This window comes from Somniosus microcephalus, chromosome 23 (assembly GCF_052327205.1).
Source record: "Somniosus microcephalus isolate GS21.2 chromosome 23, FLI_Smic_1.0, whole genome shotgun sequence".
Lineage (NCBI taxonomy): Eukaryota > Metazoa > Chordata > Chondrichthyes > Squaliformes > Somniosidae > Somniosus > Somniosus microcephalus.
The window spans coordinates 34,799,823-34,822,428 of record NC_141009.1 but is presented as its reverse complement, the minus strand read 5'-3'; the positions used below and the strand labels follow the sequence as shown (position 1 = coordinate 34,822,428).

General features: G+C 48.2%; 1 protein-coding gene across 3 annotated transcripts in view; it reads right to left on the bottom strand.

The window, feature by feature from the left end:
• The window catches only part of whrna (whirlin a), a 260,942-nt gene that overhangs the window by 154,564 nt on the left and 83,772 nt on the right, over positions 1-22,606 (bottom strand). For all 3 annotated transcript variants that reach the window (XM_085965766.1, XM_085965768.1, XM_085965767.1), the window contains exon 3: positions 1,026-1,244. In XM_085965766.1, the coding sequence (XP_085821892.1) occupies positions 1,026-1,244 (219 nt within the window). The remainder of the gene's footprint in view (positions 1-1,025; positions 1,245-22,606) is intronic.

Below are 22,606 nucleotides of genomic sequence, written 5' to 3'. Positions count from 1 at the left end.
AACTGTAGGGAGCAGGAGAGCTAAGCTTGACCCTGTCCTCAGTTGATGTCCACACACATGCACTTCCAGCAGGGAAGCGATGACTGGATGGTGATCAGGAGCAAGAACCTTTGTTAATTTGTCTCCTTCCTAACCATGGGTTCTGAGGCCAATTACAATGTCCTTAATGCTGTCTGGCTGAGATCAGCTACAGAACATACAGGGGATCAAACCTGTGACCTTCCTGAGCGGCATGGCTCAGCCACTGACTGGATAAAACACATTCAGACAGCCCTAGGGCGGGGGGTCTATCCGAGATCTTTAATGCTGTCTTCTATAGATACCAATTTCCAGAAATGATTATCAGTGAGGTTATTGGGTTAAGTGACAAAAATCCCCCATCCACCTCAACCTCATTGTACAACTTTCAAATATCCGCATGACACCGATAGTTCACAATATGGAAACTGCAACAGTATTTTTCATTTTATTCTATTCTTATGCTCATTAAGATGAGGGATGTCAAGTGGTGCAGAAGGGAACATTCGTCTCTTGGCGTGCAGTACGAGCATTTTGTACTTCCAGGCCAGGTGCAGAGGAAAATGCTCTTTACTCTGTCTCAATAATGTTCCTCAGTCCTAACTTCAGAACACCACTTCCTAGTGCACTTACGTGATTTCCACTCCCCCCACCCCCCACCACCACTTTCCATACAGCCACCCTTGTGATCTCTCCAACTGAGGCTGCTAAATTCAAGCCAAGTTACAAGGCAATGTCCTCACACCACTAGGTTGAGACGGCCCAAACTCATTTCCTACAGGATCCTTACAACTGCCAGTGAGGGGAGACTTCCACCCCATTAGCCTGGTCCCAGAGGTGAACAGAGAATGATCTGACGTACAACTCCCACTGAGAAATACCAAGCATGATTTCTGACATCTGAGCATTCAAATATTGTTCTAGTTCCACATTATCTACGTTTTCATCCACCCTCCTTCAAAAAAAACCTTCCAGGAGACGGTGTAGCAGAACACCTCGCGCATTACCTTCTTCTCGTCTCCGTCTCGGAGTAGCTGGAGATTGCTCTTCTTTTCACTCTCTTTCCTCCGTAGCGTGTTGCTCCGGTGTTCAAGCAGATCGGGCGGCGGTGAAACGCTTCGGCCCAGCGGATCCACCCAGGTGTAGACGTGATTGGTTACGTAGCCTCCTGGGATACGGCCAACCGAGCGCACGTACAGAGTCAACTTTTTGGATCCTTTCAGCACCTGGGAAGGAACAGATATAAAAATGGTGAGATTTACATACTCCTGTAATGTTACACCAGAAAGAAAGACTTGCATTTATATAGCGCCTTTCACGACCACCGGACATCTGAAAGCGCTTTACAGCCAATGAAGCACTTTTGAAATGTGGTGACTCTTGTAATGTAGGAAACGTGGCAGCCAATTTGCGCACAGCAAGCTCCCACAAACAGCAATGTGATAATGACCAGATAATCTGTTTTTGTTATGTTGATTGAGGGATAAATATTGGCCAGGACACTGGAGATAACTCCCCTGCTCTTCTTCAAAATAGTGCCATGGGATCTGTAAGTCCATCTGAGAGGGCAGATGGGGCCTCGGTTTAATGTCTCATCCAAAAGACGGCACCTCTGACAGTGCAGCACTCCCTCAGCACTACACTTTGTGCTCAAGTCTCTGGAGTGGGACCTGAACTCACATCCTTCTGACTCAGAGGTGAGGGTGCTACCCACTGGGCCACAGCTGACAATGCTCGGACCAGGACACCAGGATGCAGTTCTCTCGCCAAGATTATGAATAATTGATTGCGTGAAACTGAATCTCATTAATGATCATTCTTAGACCGCAAACGGAAAAAGAAAATATGAAACAAGAGCTGCATAACCAGGCAAAAAAAAAACTGTTCACATCTTGACGAGGAAGCAATGGGATCCAGAAAATGAATTATGTTGGAAAGACATAGCTTGTGAGCCTAAATAATGACCGGGTTACGTTTTTGTAGTAGCACAATTAGGTACAGAATTAGGGAAAGGATAGCAAACTGATTAAAAATTTGTTGTAAGGGAGAAAACAGTAGGAGTTAAGGGCAGTTTTTTCAGTGTGGCTGGGAGTGGGCAGTCATGTCCCACGGTCTCCAGTTCTCAGGCCACTTCTGTTCTTTGTGTATATTTGGATATAGGCTGAGAGGGAACCATGTTGAAATTTGCAGATAATAACAAAATAAAGAGGTATAGTTAACTGTAGAAGCCATTAGGAAGCTGCAAAGGGACATTGATAAGATGGGGAATGGGCTGCAATGTGGCAAATGGAATTCAATGCCAGTAAGTGTGAGGTGATACATTTTGATTAAAAAAAACTCTGAATGGAAGTAGGCTTGGTGCTGCGGAGGAAGCGGAGGAATCTGGGGGCTCAAGTTCACAGGATATTAAAGGCAGCAGCTCAGGTTGATAAGGCCATAAAAAAAGAGGCTAATGGAATTCTAGGTTTAGTCATGAGGTATAGAATATAAAGACCAAGTGACGGATTTTAACCTTACCCGCCCAGCAGAAAGCGGGCAGGTGGGCAGTTAAAATGTCCTGGATTATTTACGCACCAGAAAACTGTCTGGATCCCGCCAATTTTACACTGCTCTTCTGAGCAGGCAGCAAAGGCACCCACCTAAAGCCGGCAGGGCCCTTCTTGAAATATGCTAATTAGGGCCAATTGGACCCCCAATGGCATTTTAACTCAGACCTGAGTGGGGAAGCCACTTGCGGCTTGCCCACCAAGCTGAAACAAGCCAGAAAAAGGTTGGGACACGAAGAGGCCCTGAAAGGTATGTTTTTTACTTTCATTTGTCGGGCCAGGAGTAGCAGGAGTCTTTCTTTGTGAGTTTCTCCTGTGCTACAGTATAGGCTATTATAGTGTTAGGAGCACTTTAAGAAAAAAGTGCCCATTTCCCCTATTAGTATTGGAAAACCGGCTTTAGGATCAGGCTGGTAATGGATAAGGGCGAGGGAGGGGACAGGAGAATATGAGTGTTCGGGGTGTGAAGGCTAGGGAAGGCAATGTGAGTGAGGATGTGGTTTGAAGGAGGACGGATAGGGCAATAGACAGGATTTGGAGTGGAGCAGACGCCAGGCAAATGGGTTGGAACATAAACCCTTCACGTTGCTTTTCACTGCGATCCTGTGGCCCTGTCACCCTCCACCCATCAGTCCTGGACAGATCATTCCCCTGACCACAAACTGTACCCACCACCGACCAGCACCTCCCAGATCATTCCCCTGACCACAAACTGTACCCACCACCGACTAGCGCCTCCCACTGACAAGAGAGAAAGGGAGAAATAAAGCTGGGCAGAAACAGAACAGTCAACGAGGGAGAAGAAAAAGGGACAAAGAGACAAGCAAAAAGAACAAAAAACCACTGAGAGAACCAGAAGAGGAAGGAGAGAGAGAGAGATGATCAGTGAGACAAAGATGACAGAGAGTATAGCCTGCGAATTAGAGTGCGAAATGTCACAGCAGGCACACTTACTTTTTTTTTTTAATGATCTATTATGTCTACCTATTAATCTTCTAAGACACTTCTCCCATCTTTCCCTTCCTTGTGAAAACCTCCAATCCTTCCCTTACCAACCCACCTCTACCGCCACCTTTTGCACATCCTACCCTTGGACTTACCGTTAACAAAGCTATGGGAGATCCACCCGTAGCAAAATGGACAATTTTACAAGTTAAAAACGATCACTAACAATCGTGACAGTATGAGAGCAGATCATCAGCAGCAGCAGCAGCAGCAACATTGCTGGGTTACGAACTTCTCACCACCTTCAATAACCTGCTGCAGATGAGATCGCAAGTGTGGAAAAACATAAATGTACAATTCCAAGATCACCTGGATAAAATCTAGCAGCACAAGCTGCACTTAACAATCCAATGAATGCACAGTGAAACTTAAGTTCATTAGTGATCGAATATGAATCCAGATTGCAATATTAATTTCCTTATGGAACTCCCCGAGGTTTTCAGAGAGATGTTGGGGATTCTGATACCCGGATGTATAGTTTGAGCAGTCTGGATGTGATTTATTTGCTGTTGAAAAACTGCTCTGATTCTGTCAATCTATGAATGATTTTGTGTGGCTCATTTTTTGAATTAGCTCTCCGCGTAAGATGCCTGCCGGAAATATGAAGACATTTTCAAAAAAGGCATGCTTAGAATAACTCCATTGCACTCTGAAGAAACAACATAAACATTTCTAGTTGATATACACATCAGATATATCATCAGCAAAGGCAAGATCAGTGCAAAATCAATGGGATTTGTTTATACTGCATGCTATGGTTATTTCACACTAATCTCCTCAAATTCTCCATATCAATTACTTGTCCCAGGCATAGTTCAACCCGATCTGCTTTTGTGCTGATCATTCCACCATATTTAACAATTTTATTCAGATTATATGCTTTCAGTACACACATGTCTCTTTCACACTGCAATAGTTTATTCATTATCTCTCAATCTCTTCCATGCCCCTCGATGGGGAAATAAAAATCTTGTTTCTTTCAATTCCCCAAAGACACGGTTTATTCAAGTACTTTGTAAATCCAGCCGACAGCTACAACTTAGCTCTTTGATGGATGCACCCTTAATCCATCTTTATCTATTGATATTCCTGGCCTCACTGTCTTCTCTGATGTTAAATGAGACTTGGCAGAACAAGCTCGAAGGACTGAATGGCCGACTCCTGTTCCTATATTCCTGTGACATCTCCTGCGTTGAGAACGCTGCTTCCAAGAAGCTCATTGTGCTTGCTCTTGTCAAACGCATCTTCTCGCCTGAACAACTCTCAAGTCTTTATAAAGTCTAAGTCTATCCAAAACTCAAATACTGCTCCAATATCTGAGGAGGCTCTGTCAATATTTCGCGCATACTTCTGGAAGGATACTTGAAAAAACTTAGCACTCGAGGGCAAGCCCTCTATCAGCATTAGCCTCAGCCTGTCTCCATCAGAATTCTCTCTTTCTCTCTCTCCCTCTATCTATTTTATCAAATCTACAATAGTCAGCGCTCCTCTGAACTTGCCTTTCTTGTTTCTCTGAAACCCACGTTGCAATGAAAATTCGCTTTTTGCGTCCCATTCCAGCGTTCCTTCGAGGGACCACACAACTGTGGCATTCGCTATCAACTTCAATCTTCTCTCTCACCTACAAACTTAAAGCTTTTAAAAACTGAGCTTGGCATCAGCTGATCACAACTTCCTGCTTTAATTTGCCTTCCCTTCAGTTCATTTCATCCTTGGTGATGTCCTGTCCTACAGATCTTGGCCTTTCACCTAGGTTCCTCAACAAAATAACATTGGCATCATCATGCATTTGTGACTGATGGTTTCAACCACCCCAGGATGGGCGGGGAGGCGTTAAGTCTTAAAAATGGGAAAACTGACCCAACCCGCCACGAACGTGCTGACTTGCGGTTTAATCGGGGTGGGTTGGAACAAGTAACCCGCTCTCAAGAGGCGGGTCAGGAATGATAATATTTAGATGAGGTTGCATGCCTCGGATTTAAGCAGCCATGTGGATTTAATGTCTGCGGGCCGGGTTTCCAAGGGCTCGGGAAACCCAACAGCTGAAAGTAGGAAATAACTGCCAGATCCAACAGGTTAGTGCTTTTCCAGCACTGCTCGTGGAGCAGGAATGCTACCCCACCTCCCCCCGCAACGATGTGCCGCCCTCCCCACAAGCAAACTCCGCGATCCGATCTTCACCCCCCCGCGATCTGATCTTCACCGCCCCCCCCACTCCGCGATCCAATCTTCAGCCCCCTCGATCCAATCTCCAGCTTCCCTATGATCCAATCTTCAAACCCCTGGATCCAACCTCCAGCATCCCCGCAGTCCGATCTTCACCCCCCCCCGCCCCGTGATCTGATCTCCACCCCGTGATCCGATCTTCACCCCCCATGATCCGATCTTCACCCCCCACGATCCGATCTTCACCCCCAACGATCCGATCTTCACCCCCAACGATCCGATCTCCACCCCCCATGATCCGATCTTCACTCCCCACGATCCGATCTTCACCCCCCGTGATCCGATCTTCACCCCCCCGTGATCCGATCTCCACCCGTGATCCGATCTCCACCCGTGATCCGATCTTCACCCCCGTGATCCGATCTCCACCCCCCACGATCCGATCTTCATCCCCCCGTGATCTGATCTCCACCCCCCGCGATCCGATCTTCACCCCCGTGATCCGATCTTTACCCCCCGTGATCCGATCTCCACCCCCCCGTGATCTGATCTCCACCCCCGCGATCCGATCTTCGCCCCCGCGATCCGATCTTCACCCCCCGCGATCCGATCTTCACCCCCCACGATCCGATCGCCACCCCCCGCGATCCGATCTTCACCCCCCGCGATCCGATCTTCACCCCCCGCGATCCGATCTTCACCCCCCCCGTGATCCGATCTCCACCCCCCGCGATCCGATCTTCACCCCCCCGCCATCCGGTCTGCGGCGCCTCCCCATGATCCGATGCTGACTCACAGTCTCTCCCCCCTCCCTGCAATATCATCCCCCCAGCGATCTCTCCCACCCTCCTTCCCCGCCTCCTCTCCAGACCCCTGCTGCAACCTTCTACCGCAGGCCTACCCTGCCACTATAAATCCTCTCCCTGCCTCCCCGTAAATATGGGAGCTTATATATCTTGTGTTTTTATCTGTAGATGAGCCAATATGTGTGTGTCTGCGCTTACATTTTGAAGCATTAGTGTGTCTCTGTGTCTGTATGTGCGTGCATGTCTGTTATCTAGCTCCAGGTGTGTGTTTGGGTTTATAGGCTGGATGTCGGACAACTTTATGTTTGCCTGTGGGTATTTAAGTATCCGTGCATGTATACACTGTTGTATCTATCTGTGCACACATACTTGTGTATGTGTGCAGTTATCTGTGCCTTTGGGGGAAATTTTTCAGGAGGTCAACGGGTGCGTTTGGTGGTGGAAAAACATTTTTGACAGCGGGTAAGGAACTCGCTGTCAACCCGCCTCCATGCTAGCCTCCCAGATGTCGGGTCTGTCAGCGCTAAACAGACCCGACACCAAGCCGTGGAGGAGGCATTTTAGATCATTAAGAGATTGTTAAGAGGCACTTAAATACTGTTTTAAGCTTACCTTTCAATATTATGAGCTCCCCCATTGTTTATACGCTGCTCAGGGATCATGTCAGCTCAGTAGGTCGTGAGTGGATTCAGCATTGAATTATCTGATTAATTGACAGCTGCAAAAGTGATATAAAAGCTCATATCTCACAGCTGTTCACTTTCCAAGCTCAGAAACTGTTGCGTACTGCATTTGGAAGACAGATTGAGCTTTATGCAGCTTGCAAGTGTTTGGAGCCAAATTTCTATCCAGTGCCAACTCATTGGAACAACCTCTCTGACCATTGACAGATTTATTTCTGTCATCCCATCTATTACATCAGCATCGGTGCCCTTGAAACTATCTCAGCTTGGACCTCAGAATCCAACCACAATCAGCCCCAACACCAGCAGCACCAGGCACACCAGCAGCACCAACAACAACACCACCAACCTTCTCAGCAATCAACTGATACTGCACTGGACACAGGGCACATTGCTGCCCGGGACACCAGGAATGGCCTCACCATAGCCAGATTGACTTAACTTGACGCTGTACACTCTGGCTGCCACATGATGCACCAGGTTGGCACCACCCCACACCAACACCATAAAAAATTCCTACAATGACCAAGCCATTCCTTTCACATTCATCGCCATTGTGGAGGGTACCGTTATGTCTCACTATTCACTGCAACTCACTAAGCCAAAGGTGCACACAAATCTGTCCAAGAACGCAAAGTGTTGAAAATAAAGATTTCAATGTCTGACAGCGCATTAACAGAAACTTCACATGAATATTGGATAAAACACCCATGTGCCTACCCTTGTGTGTTGTTAGTTGATTTGGTTGCAGTAGGATGAGGGTGAGTGTGAGGGGTGGCTAGTGAGATGGGGAAGTGATAATGTAGATAGAGAGGGGTGGGTGGAGGTGCAAGGTAAGTTGGTGTGAGTAAGGATGTGCAGGAGTAGGGTAGGGAAGGCAGAGTGATGGGGATATGGTGGATGGCACAGCAGGGTGAGGTTGAGTGTGGCTTTGCAGTAACGTTTCGTGATCTATTGAGATCATTGAAAGGTTTGCGCCACTGCAGCCAGGTCCTCCTAATGACATCCCTGCTTGTGCCCTCCTGTGCAATGTGCAACCAGACTGCATTGATCTCCTGGGGAGGTCTCTTCCACCCATGGGAAGGGAAGAGAACCTCCATGTGTGCTGTGACTCCCTCCATAAGCATATGATCGGGCGAATTGCACTGAGAAAACCAGCACAACCGAGCGGAATCTCCGGATCATTATGTTTTGCAGTCACACTAATTCTGTTCTTTGCTCCATAATATTTAATACATATTACATTCATTCCATTGAATAAAGTATTTGTACTTCATTGTTATTTTCTGGTCTGAGACATTTTTTTTGACTGCTGTGTTGACTTATGTTACCTTTAAGATTACAGTTCTGCTAGTGTAGGTACAGTGCCGCACGAGTACTTCTACAGAACATTTGGGACATTCATTTTGTTAGAAATTGAAATACCCGGAGGGTGGGGTTAATGACCTCTGATTTTCCATTCCTCCCTGGTGGAAAGACTAAAAGGGCACTTGCAAAGATATATGCTAGAAGCACATCTATTTCTTTATTTAAATATTCATAGGGCAGCAAAGGACTGGTTCATGGAGATCCATTGTTCTCAATGTACTAGGGATGAGGTTAATATGTAATCAGGCAAATGTGTCTTATAGCTGATTGAACTTTTGTTTTGACCTAATAATAGTTTTCTACATGTTAACTTGAATACATTATGACAAGAGTAATCGATATCTATACAGGAGTACATCGCTGTAATCTCACTGAGGTATTCACATTGCTTCATAAACCTTTCAAGTGAGTGAAGCACTGGCCGACAACAACTTGCATTTATATAACATCTTAGTGTCATCCCAAAGTGCTTCACAGAAGCATAAAGTAAACAGATGCTGAGGCAAAGGAGTCATTAGGAGAAGGTAACCAAAAGCTTGATCAACCAGTTTTATTTTAAGGATCATCTTAAAGGAGGAGAGGGAGGTGGAGAGGAACTGGGGTTTTGGGAGGGAATTCCAGAAGTTGGGCGTAGGTGGCTGAAAACATGGCCGCCAATGGTGACCTGAAGGGAGCAAGGATGCACAAAAGGCCGGAGTCAGGGGTAGGGGGTTGTTACACTGCAGGAGGTTACAAAGGTAACGAGGAGCGAGGCCATGGAGGGATTTAAACACACGGATAAGAATTTTACATTTGAGGTGTTAGGGGGCTGGGAGCTAGTGTAGATCAGCGATGATGGGGTGATGGGTGAGCAGGACTTGGTGTGGATATAGAGGTTTGGATGAACTGAAGTTTATGAAGGGTGCAGGATGGGAGGCTGTCCAAGAGAGCAGTGAAGTCATTGAGTCTGGAGGTGACAATGGGTTCCAGTTGCAAATGGGCTGAGTTAGGGATAGAAGCGGGCAATATTGTGGAGGTGGAAGTAGATAGTCGTTGTGATGGAGAGAATATAGAGTCAGAAGCTCAGCTGAAAGTCCCGCAGGTTGCCAAGTTTCCAAACAGTCTGCTTCAGCCTAAAACGGACTGGTGAGCGGGGCGGAGTCGGTGGCACAAGTACTGAGTGACATGAATCAGTCATTCATGAAAGAAAGACTTATGACATAATACTGAGCGGCCTACGGGTGGCGCTGTCCAGGGAGAGTATAAATACTCGGGCATGGGCCCAGCTTGCGCAGGACATTCTTAACAGGAACCAGTGAAGGACACAACTAGACCTCCATGTTGTAAAACAGTTGATTAAAGCTTTGTTTAACACTTAGACCAAGTGCCTAGTAGTTTTCTTATGTCACTGAGCTTGTGGTAAGAGCTGAAGGTGATGACCAATCTTCTCAATGTTTAGCTGGAGGAAGTTACAGCTCATCCAAGATTAGATGTCGGACAAGCAATCTGATAGCACAGAGCCAGTGGAAAGGTTGAGAGAGGTGGTAGAGAGTTAGAGCTGGGTCTTCAACTTCTCCCAGACAAAACTCCAACACAGATAAGTATATTGAACAGAGTGTAATTCATAACCAACAACAGTGTTACAAGTTAACAACCACTTTACATCTATTTTTCTCTCTCCCTCCTCAGAAAGATTGTATGACTGAATTTAAGTTACTTTATAAATATGCAGATGGCGGGCAAAATCTCCAGTTCCCACTACTGGATAAAAATCCCTTACGGTGCCCCGAGCAACTGTAGCGGCGTTGAAGCTGAAATAAATAGGCTTTTTCTTCCTTTTTCCCCCAAGTTGATGAACTATTTGTGATTCTTCTTGCCGAATGATGAACTGCAGCTGGGGATTGGTGGGTGCACTGGATTCCAGTAAATTGAGTAAAAAAAATAAGCCTTCTCTGCAGAACCTCACTGTGTTGCGTAACCTGCTCTGCCCAGCAGCTATCAAAGCTCACAGGGTAAATATTATTGTAAATATTTGAATCGCCGCTCCAGGCTTATAAGGTGAAGAAATATCAAGATAACCAGTTGGAGTTGTTACACAGGGCAAATGTTGTTTCTCCTAAGCCTCTGGTCAAATACCCTATAATTGAAGTCGAAAGCCCTGAGGATAGTGTGTTTGGCTAAGACACTGATTCTTTTTCTAAGAATTATTTCTGTCTCTAATAAGTACACTGCTTCTACCATGAGTGCACTGAGAAATGTCATCACTCTCAAGATGTTAAAACACCAATGAGGTGGCTCAATGGGCAGTGTCCAGGAGTCCTGTGCCAAGCAGTGATAAGATTCAGATTTATGCTGTATTGGCCCACATCCTGTTTTGGATTAAGGTGATCATTCACTTTTTTTTAATTAGCTTAAGCAAAAAGGAAAATCTTTTACCTAAAGTTATGGTTTGCATTAAACTCACATTCCATTTTCCTCTTATTCCATTTTCCTTGATGAAGATACTCTGAATTAAGAAATTTCATTTTTCTTCCTCTCAGTGACGCTACATTTTATCCCATGACTGATTACCTTTGAATAAAGGAACCATTTCTTGAGGATGAATTATTTCTCACTGTCCCGCAAACTCCATCCATGCAATGCTCAATTTCAGTTGGCAGATTGAGTTTTAATGTCCCATTGTTCAATTTAGAAACGGTTTCTAGGTTCTCCTGATGGCTGATCATGTCACTCCAGTGAGTAGCTCAGTTATACAGACTTGGTTGATTCCCAGCTTGTGCTTAGTTGCTGATCTCAGCAGCAGGGGTCGGGGGGGTGGTGGAGGGGTGGCGGGGGGACTAATTTAGGGCGGGAAAAGCCATCCAGCATTCCCACTCCTGATTGCTACCCAGTTTCCCTCGGTTGCTAATGCATATGTGTAGACTTTGACTGAAGGCAGGAGTAGCTTGACTGTGATAACCTCCAATATCAAATAAGCTACATTACAACAGCGACTACACTTCAAAAGCACTTCATTGGCTGGAAAGCGCTTTGGGACGTGCTGAGGTCGTGAAAGGTGCGAGAGAAATGCAAGTCTTTCTTTGAAGTGCTGACAATCAATGTCAAGGCTCACACTTGGGCAACAATACCCTTGCAAGAAGTCAACAGTTGGTCAGGCTCCCGTTTTGAGTTTTTCTAATGTACTTTTCAAAACACAACGACAATTCAATTTGTTTTCAACAAGCTCATGGAAGTTGTCAATTGACTGTTCGTCAGTTAGCAGAACGTTCACTGAGGAGCTCAGAACTTTAACATGGGAATGCTACGCCACTATTCTGCAACCACACCCTCCCTCTCTCACTGCTGCTTTTTGGCTTTTTTTAAATTAGTTTATGGGGTGTGGGCGTCGCTGGCAAGGCCAGCATTTATTGCCCATCCATAATTGCCCTCGAGCCACCTTCTTGAACCGCTGCAGTCCATGTGGTGAAGGTACTCCCACAGTGCTGTTAGGGAGGGAGTTCCAGGATTTTGACCCAGCGACGATATACTACCAAGTCAGGATGGTGCGTGACTTGGAGGGGAATTTGGAGGTGGTGGTGTACCCATGCACCTGCTGCCCTTGTCTTTCTAGGTGAAAGAGGTTGCGGGTTTGGGAGGTGCTGCTGAAGAAGCCTTGGCGAGTTGCTGCAGTGCATCTTGTAGCTGGTACACACTGCAACCGCGGTGCGCCGGTGGTGGAGGGAGTGAATGTTTAAGGTGGTGGATGGGATGCCAATCAAGCGGGCTGCTTTGTTTTGGATGGTGTCAAGCTTCTTGAGTGTTAATAGATGTAAGGAATGGGATTTGTGCCAAGGAGTGAATGAGCACTCATTTTTAGGTATTGTTGTAGAACCCCATTCAGGCCAAAGAAACATAATAAAATATTAAAATAGCATCCAAATATTATTGATTGACCAACATCTATGCATTTCATTTCACACAGGGTTATATTGAGAGTTACTGAGCTAGAAATCCGATCGTGCTCAAAAATGGGCGCGCAGAGGGTGAGCTGTGCAGGGGGCGGGGCGCGCACTGCACACTCTGATGCGCTATTAATTACTCAAAAGACTGAGGTTAAGCGAGTAACTAACAGGCTTTTATTAACAAGAGAATGAAGGTGTGCCTCGAGTGGTCGACCAGTCCAGAATACAGAGGGACTGTGGAGCAGTCACCTTTATACCTGGACTCGTGGGAGGAGTCAGCCGAGGCATGTACAGACATGTACACAGTGGAATACAAACACCCACACAGGCAGGTATAACAGTGGTTTACCACATTCACCCCTTGTTTAAAAATGAGTCCGGCGGGGTGAAGTGTATTAAAAGTTTGTGTATTGGAGTCTCTCCGGAGGTCTTGTCTGCCGCTGTGATCGACGTGGCGACGGCAGGGGTAGTGAAGCTTCCGGCGTCGAGTCCCGCGTAGGCTGGGGCACTGGTGTGTAGTCCTCGTGGGTGTTGAGCGGGTCGCGGGGCCCAGGCGTGCCGTCTGCTGGGGTTGGATATTGGATCGTGGGGGGGGGTGGTAGTGGGTAGTGGGTTACTGGGGCCCCCGAGGGTGCGAGGTCTCGTATGGAGACTGTGTCCTCCCGCCCGTCCGGGTATGCAATGTAAGCATACTGGGGGTTGGTGTGGAGGAGGTCGACCCTCTCGACCAGGGGGTCCGTTTTATGGGCCCTCACGTGTCTTCTCAGTAGGACCGGCCCTGGGGACGTCAGCCATGGCGGTAGCGATGTCCCCGATGTGGACTTCCTTGGGAAGACAAACATTTTCTCATGAGGGGTGGCGTTAGTGGCAGTGCAGAGCAGTGACCGAATAGAGTGGAGCGCATCGGGGAGCACATCCTGCCAGCGGGAGGTCGGAAGGCCCCTAGACTTTAAGGCTAGCAGGGCGGCCTTCCAAACTGTCGCATTCTCTCTTTCCACCTGTCCGTTCCCCCGGGGGTTGTAACTGGTGGTCCTGCTTGTGGCAATACCCCTAGCGAGCAGGTACTGGCGGAGTTCATCGCTCATAAACGATGAGCCCCGGTCGCTATGGATATAGCTGGGGAAACCGAACAGGGTGAAGAGGTCGTTCAGATATTTAATGACCGTGGCACTGGTCATGTCCGGGCAGGGGATGGCGAATGGGAAACGGGAGTACTCATCAATAATGTTGAGGAAGTACACATTGCGGTCGGAGGAGGGGAGAGGCCCTTTAAAATCAACGCTCAGGCGCTCGAAGGGGCGAGTGGCTTTTATCAGGTGAGCCCTGTCTGGTCTATAAAAGTGCGGTTTGCACTCAGCGCAGACTTGGCAGTTCCTGGTCATGGTCCTGACCTCCTCAATGGAGTAAGGCAGGTTGCGGGCCTTGATGAAGTGGAAGAACCTGGTGACCCCCGGGTGGCAGAGGTCATTGTGGAGGGCCCGCAGTTTATCGATCTGCGCGCTGGCGCAGGTGCCACGCGATAGAGCATCCGGGGGTTCATTGAGCTTCCCGGGCCGGTACAAGATCTCGTAATTGTAGGTGGAAAGTTCGATTCTCCACCTCAAGATCTTGTCGTTTTTGATTTTGCCCCTCTGCTTGTTGTTAAACATAAAAGCAACTGAACGCTGGTCAGTGAGCAGGGTAAATCGTTTTCCGGCCAGGTAGTGCCTCCAATGATGCACAGCCTTCACAATAGCCTGGGCCTCCTTCTCAACAGCGGAGTGTCTGGTCTCCGGGCCCTGGAGGGTTCGTGAAAAGAAGGCCACGGGTCTCCCCGCCTGATTGAGGGTAGCAGCCAGGGCAAAGTCGGACGTGTCGCTTTCCACCTGGAAGGGGATGGATTCGTCCACTGCGTGCATGGTGGCTTTGGCAATGTCTTCCTCGATACGGTGGAAGGCTAAGCGGGCCTCTGCCGTCAAGGGAAAAGAGGTGGACTTGATCAGCGGACGGGCCTTGTCCGCATAGTAGGGGACCCACTGGGCGTAATAGGAGAAAAACCCTAGGCACCTCTTCAGGGCCTTGAGGCAGTGGGGCAGTGGGAGTTCCATAAGGGGACGCATCCGGTCGGGGTCGGGACCGATGACAGTGTGTTCCACAACACAGCCAAGGATGGCGAGGCGGGTTGTGCGGAATATGCACTTCTCCTTGTTATACGTCAGGTTCAGGAGTTGGGCGGTGCAGAGGAATTTTTCGAAGTTTGCGTCATGGTCCTGCAAGTCATGGCCGCAGATGGTCACATTGTCCAGATATGGGAAAGTGGCCTGCAACGCATTTTGATCGACCATCCAGTCCATCTCCCTTTGGAAGACGGAAACCCCATTGGTGACGCCAAAGGGAACCCTAAGGAAGTGATAGAGGCAGCCGTTTGCCTCAAAGGCAGTATACTGGCGGTCCTCAGGGCGGATAGGGAGCTGGTGGTATGCTGATTTCAGGTCAATGGTCGAGAAGACGCGGTACTGCGCGATCTGGTTGACCATATCAGCTATGCGGGGGAGTGGGTAAGCGTCCAGCAGGGTGTAGCGGTTTATTGTTTGGCTGTAGTCGATGACCAGGCGCTGCTTCTCACCGGTCTTAACGACCACAACCTGGGCTCGCCAGGGGCTGGTGCTGCCCTCAATAATCCCCTCCTTCAGGAGCCGCTCCACTTCGGTTTTAATGAAAACCCTGTCCCCGGCACTGTATCGCCTGCTCTTTGTGGCGATGGGCTTACAGTCGGGGGTGAGGTTAGCAAACAGTGGGGGGGGGGGGGGTGTCTCTGAGTGTGGAGAGGTTGCACCTGGTGCGCGGCGGGCAATTTGGAAGCTGCTGGCTGCGGACTGTGAGTGGGGGGAGGGGTCCACCGTACGCCATCCTAACACTTTTAAGGTGGCACTGAAAATCTAACCCCAGTAGAACGGCAGCGCAGAGGTGGGGCAGGACCAGAAGTTTAAAATTATCGTACACAGTCCCGTCTACTAAGAGTGTCACCACGCAGTAGCCGCCAATGTCCGCCGACTGGGACTCGGAGGCCATAGAAATCCGCTGGTGCGCAGGCAGGACTGGGAGAGAGCAACGCCGCACCGTGTCGGGGTGGATGAAGCTCTCCGTGCTCCCAGAGTCAAAAAGGCAGGTTGTTTCGTGACCATTTACCTTAATGTCCATTGTGGACCGGGCCAGTTGGTGCGGTCTCGCTTGGTCCAGCGTAATGGAGGCCAGCGTAGGGGTCGGTGTGTCGCTGCGGGTATCAGATGAGGCGGTGTTGGGGGCCTGCTGCGTCCCGGCTGGCGTCCAAGATGGCGGCGTCCATGATCCCCATGTGGCTGGAGGCATCCAAAATGGCTGCTGTTCCGGTGGTTCGCACATGGCTGGGGAGGCCCAAGATGGCGGCCCGCACGGCCCACACACGGCGCTGCTGGGGTTCGGGGTGGCTTTGGCCCTGCAGACGCTGGCGTAGTGTCCCTTCTTCCCGCAGCCCGAGCAGATCGCATTTTTCGCCAGGCAGCGCGCTCTGGGGTGTTTGGCCTGGCCACAGAAGTAGCATTTCTGGCCTTGGGACACTGCTGCGGTAGTTGGGCCTTTGCTGGGATGTGGCTGGGGTGGCACGGCGCTATGAGACGGTCCTACCGTGTCCCAGGCTGTCGTTCCCCGCGGCGTCCACGGTGCAGAGGAATAGGCATCCATGCCCCGGTAGGCTGCGTCCAATGATAGTGCGAGTTCAGAGGCCTTGTGGAGGTCGAGGTCACTCTGCTCCAACATTCGCTGTCGGGTGTAATTGGACCTGTGGCCCGCTACAAAAGCGTCCTGGATAAGTTCCTCTGTGTACACGGCGGCCTTTACATCCTTACAACCACAGGCCCGGCCAAGCACAGGCAGTGCCTGAAGGTATTCCTCGGTCGATTCCCCAGGTTGTTGTTTACGACTCCCCAGGAGGTGCCTGGCATACACCTCGTTCACTGGGCGCGTGTACTGGTCCTTGAGGAGCTTGAGAGCAGCCGTGTACGAGGTCGCGTCCTGGATGACCGAGTACGCTCGATGGTTCACTTTGGAGGTCAGGACATCCAGTTTGTCCTCATCCGATTTGACCGTTGCGGCGGAGGCGATCAGGAATCTTTCAAAGCACCTAAGCCAGTGAGCAAACTTGGTGGATGCGTCCGCCTCCCAATGGTCTAAGTCCAGGCATGCTGGTGTGAGGATCTTCTCCATTATAAAAAAATCTTGTTAATAAAATTGATGCGCTATTAATTACTCAAAAGACTGAGGTTAAGCGAGTAACTAACAGGCTTTTATTAACAAGAGAATGAAGGTGTGCCTCGAGTGGTCGACCAGTCCAGAATACAGAGGGACTGTGGAGCAGTCACCTTTATACCTGGACTCGTGGGAGGAGTCAGCCGAGGCATGTACAGACATGTACACAGTGGAATACAAACACCCACACAGGCAGGTGTAACAGTGGTTTACCACACACTCCTGTTAGTGTTGACTCAGGCAGCACACAATATTTGTGCTGCCTGTTGATTGTAATGACTTAGGCGTGCAGCCAGTGCTACCCACGCTACTCATTGGCTGCACGCCTATCGGAGGCGCAGATATCAGGCATCTGTGACGCCACTTAAAGGCAGCCAGCACCTGTTACAGGGGGAGATGCAGTCTGGCTGCAGACACCAAGGAAGCTTGTGTTGAAGAAATGGCTGAAGGAGATGGAGTGGGCTCCAAGACCCTCTGTGCTGCCCTGGAGGCCTTGGCGCCCCCACATGGGGCAAGAAGTCCTTCAGGCATCTACTTCGCAGACAGTGGGAAGAAATCGCCGAGCACATCAATGTCAGGAGCACTGCACCCAGGAACATGATTGTTAAGATAAGAAGACTGCTCTCATACTCTCTGCTCACAGCTCTACCACTTACAGCCTCATTAATAACAAATAACAACAGAAAATGCTGGAAAAACTCAGCAGGTCAGGCAACATCCATGGAAAGAAATTTGAGTTGACGTTTCGGGTCGAACCCTTCTTCAAAACTGGAAGAAAAGAAAATAGATCAGAGGCAGGGAGCCAAACGGAGATCCCGTCGAAGAGAAGAGCAGAACTTCTTCAAGGTAGGCATTCCTAGAAGAGGTGTGGCAGTGAACCAAACACTAGTACGATAGCAAAATACTGCAGATGTTGGAAATCCGAAATAACAACAGAAAATGCTGGAAAAACTCAGCAGGTCTCTAGGAATGCCTACCTTGAAGAAGTTCTGCTCTTCTCTTCGACGGGATCTCCGTTTGGCTCCCTGCCTCCGATCTATTTTCTTTTCTTCCAGTTTTGAAGAAGGGTTCGACCCGAAACATCAACTCAAATTTCTCTCCACGGATGTTGCCTGACCTGCTGAGTTTTTCCAGCATTTTCTGTTGTTATTTCGGATTTCCAACATCTGCAGTATTTTGCTATCATTAATAACAATATGGACAGCACTTGCAAGACTCCCCTCCCCCAATTCCCTTCACCCACTTTTAATCACTGCACCACACACTTACTGCACCTCCTTCTCCTCACACTCACACACTCACCACTATTACAATCCTCGCTTACCTACAATTCACAACTCATACACAGACTAACAGCTATTCTTCCATGACAGCCACATTTTCCAAACACCTTACCAATCTCTCACTAACACACTCCTTTCTTTCTTGCAGGAGAAGGTTGCACATACCACCAGGTAACAGGCTGGAATCACAGGAAGAAAAGCCCGCCTGCAGACCCTCTTCCCCCCTCGAAGAGAGTGTGCTGGCCATCATGGGCAGGGGCAGAGTCAAGGCCGTGGACTGGCAATATTGGAGGAGATGTTGTGCAGGGTTTCTTCATACATAATCCTCTATGTATCTTCTGACTTCTATCTTACCTCACACACTCTGCATGACAAGCTGATAGCAGATGCTGTCAACACCCATTTCTTTCTCTCTGCTCTCCCTTCACACCCCAGGCTAACCCTTGTCCCTCTCTTTCATTTCAGCTGCTGAGAATGTGGAAGCCCCTCACCCAGTTGAGGAAGAGGAGCCCAGCCTTTTGAAAGATGCACCGTCATTTGATCTGACTCTCACAAGCACCAGCTCAGATACTGGCACCACGCAGACTTTAGAGGCTAGGTTTGAGGAGATAGCTGCACATGGTGACTCACCAGGTGCAAGTTCACAGGATCTAGGGCGGGGGATAGGAGGCCACAGGTGCCAGCTCGCTGGAGGGCGAGGTAGCAAACTAATTCTGCTGCAGAGGACTCAGGTGCAGACTTCGTGAGTCCAGCACGTGGCGAGTGAAGCACTAGGGCGTTCAAAAATAGAGAACAGGTCCAGAAAGATGCACAGGACCCTAATTTAAATAAATTATTCTTGCCTTTAAATATTCCCGATGCACTCTCCTGCCGCCAATGCATCTACCTTATCCAATATGGCGGGTGACATGAATCAGTCAGTCATTCATGAAAGAAAGACTTATGAAATAATACTGAGCAGCCTACGGGTGGCGCTGTCCAGGGAGTGTATAAATACACAGGCACGGGCCCAGCTTGCGCAGGACATTCTTAACAGGAACTAGTGAAGGACACAACTAGACCTCCATGTTGTAAAACAGTTGATTAAAGCTTTGTTTAATGCTTAGACCAAGTGCCTAGTAGTTTTCTTACGTCAGCGGGGGCCACACTTCTGGCTGGAAACGTGCGCGCACTTACTGCCTGCCATGTTGCGAGCTCAGTAGGCCTGTTAGCACCAAAAAAATGAATACCGCATGGCCGAATTTCTAGGCTAACTGTCTCCCATAAAGCCATGAGGAAGTGTTTTACCACTCTATCACTGAGCGGTGTATGTAGCCGCATAATTGAATTCACTGCATAGTCCTTAACCCTGAAGGAGTTCTGTGCCAATGCCGGGGGGTTGATAAATTGGTTTATGTGAGAAACATGCTAAATCTATATTATTGATTTCATTCTGCACTGCCATCTCATAATGTAATTTGAGACATAGTTTGAAAACCTTAATAGGAATGAAAGAAAACAAAAGCTAATAAAATCAATACCTCTCAATGAGGGAATAACATTTGCAAAACCCCTGCTGAGGGACTGTACGCATTTGAAATGTGATGAGAATTTCAAAGCAAATACTCAGGGAAGCCGCACTGAAACAGGAATGTTCATTGTTAAAGGTTAAAGCATTATTAAATATCAAACTGTAAACATTCACAAGGAAATGCTATTCAAATCTCTATGGGCACAAAGTTGGAAACACTTGGGCAGACGATTTACGCAACTTTCATTTTTTAAAAAGGTAATTCTAATAAAGCATTTCAAGTGATCGAAGTGGAGAATATTTGTGGGGATATGTATATTTCCAGCGAGAGGGTGGCAGTATATTCATTTGTGAAAGGCATCTCATCTTTTATTCTGATGAAGATTGAAAGGAGATATGATCCATCTCTTCAAAATGCTGAGAGGAATGGCTATCAAGCAGGTTACATAACTTGCACTGAGGGCACAGAATTAGGAGAAAATGAAAATTTCTTGGCCAAGTTTTAAGATTAGAGGGATTTTTGCTTTCTAAATATGTGGAATAGAATTCCTGATGTTAAATTCAGATTTTTTGACTGAAACAATCATCCTCGATTATTTCAGAGTGCAGTCATGGTGCCTCTTTTGCATCACCAAGCACATTGACATGGAAGTGGCAAAATACCTCAGAGACTGGGTCCCAGTCAGACTGTGGATTGCAACAATGAGAGACTGCGAGGGAGGCCATCTCACACCACTTGGCCCTGACACAGTGGGCAGGATTTTCATTGTGCCGTGGAGTCGGGATTGGAGGCGTGCGGGGGGTTAGAATCCCGAAATCAGGGGTCCCGACCCCTTCCTGCACCCAAACCCGCCTCCATGCCAGTTTCAAAGGAGGAGGGTACCCGCCCCGCACTGGGACCCGCCTACCCGAGGCGGGAAGGGATTAGTGCCAATTAACTGCCTGTTAACAGGCAGTTTTTAGCCTAATCCCTTTTTTTGATGTTGAAGTGTGGAATTCCCGATGGCTCCAAACCACGCCAAGTTGGAGGAGTCGGGCCGTCGGGTTGAAGGACTTGGAGGGGTCGAGATGTCGGTGTTCAGGTGAGTGATGTGTGCATGAGTGCAAAGGTAAGTGTGTTTGGTGTGTCTAAAGTGATTAAATAAGTTTTACATACCTTTTCTGACCTTTTCAGCCTTCCTTCCTTTAGGTTCTGGGAGGCCCTCATCTCACCGGCACAGAAAGCAGAATGGCTGCGAACTGTCAAAAGCGACAGCCTTCAGCTTTCTGTGCAGGAGAGTTTTCTAACTGAGTCTGTGGAGAAGGACTCAGGTTAGAGGTAAGACTGTCAGTGTTTGACAGCTTCAAACAGCTGTGAAACACTGATATTTCATCTGTCAAAGTTCTTGACAGATGAAATTTCAGTCTGTGACGTCACCTGTTGCCGGGTGGCCCTTAATTGGCCTGCTGAGCCCGCTGGGCGGGCTTAACAAGGTCAATCAAGTTAAAATCGCATGGATTGGCCGCATCTCGATGGAGGCGGGACTACAACCCCGAAAGTTGTAGTCCCGCCTCCAACCCGACTCCCGAGTTAAATTCCTGCCCAGTATCTGTTATAACTCCATTTTGGTGCCAAGCCAGGTTTTTAAAAAGCACTCAAATGCTCCACTTTACAAGTGTTTTTGTTAAGTGAATGCTTATGCTTTCAAAACATTAAAAATTTACTCGATGGAGCAGAGACCGAGACACATTTTTAAGGACACATGCACAGAATTCTGCTGGTGAGCAGTCTGTAAGCCAGCCGATATAACAGGGGGTCTTCACAATCTGCAGCTATTGGTCTCATACTGATTGTGCAGTAAAACTACAGCTACAAGGACACTCCTTTGGTATGTTACAGCAAATCTATTACGACCTTTGATAATAACTAGAGCAGTGTAATGAATAAAATAATCCTTTCTCATCAAAAGAAAGACTTACATTTATATAGCGCCTTTCACGACCACCGGAAGTCTCAAAGCCCTTTACAGCCAATGAAGTACTATTTGAAGTGGAGTCACTGCTGTAATGTGGGAAACGTGGCAGCCAATTTGCGCACAGCAAGCTCCCACAAACAGCAATGTGATAATGACCAGATAATCTGTTTTTGTTATGTTGGTTCAGCGATAAATATTGGCCAGGACACCGGGGATAACTCCCCTGCTCTTCTTCGAAATAGTGCCATGGGATCTTTTACGTCCACCTGAGAGAGCAGATGGCCTCGGTTTAACGTCTCATCCGAAAAACAGCACCTCTGACATACATAAAATGAACGAAACAAAGCTCCAGAATTTTCACAGGCCTTCTGGCACACCCCCATCATGAGTTGAGCAGAAGGCCCAAAAAAATAGGCTGTTGGCTCCCAGGCAATGTTCCCTCTTTAATGGGGTGTGGGGTGCACGGCCCCCATTCACAGTTTAGCGCATGCGCAAAACTTTACATCGAAAAAGCTGGTCCCGGGCTGCACGGGACCTGCAGAGAGGTGCGCAGCCCACCTTATTGCTCCCATGTGACTCTCCTTATTTCCACAAAGCCTTGTTTGGGGAGGACCATGCATGTGTCTTGAACATGATCACCTGCATCAGAGTTTGCCTGGCCCCAGTGTGGGTACTTGCCGGCAGACCTGGGCATACCAGCCTGGTGAAGTGAGGCTCACCTGTGGGCCGAGTCCTGGAACTCGTCAGTCGGGGGCTGACAGGAGGAGTCTCTTGGCCTCTTTCTAGGCCACTGCAGCTGACAAGGTCACAAATAATGGCACGGTAGTGTAGTGGTTGTGTTAGTGGACTCGTAATCCAGTGTCCTAGACTAATAATCCAGCTCAAATCCCACCATGGCAGCTTGAGAATTTGAATTCAGTTTTAAAATTCTTGAAATAAAAAGTCGGGATCAGTAAAAGTGACCATGAAGTTGTCGGATTGTTGTTAATAACCCATCTGGTTCACTAATGTTCTTTAGGGATGGAAATCTGCCGTCCTTACTCAGACTGGCCTATCTGTGACTCTCGTCCCACTTAACTTAAG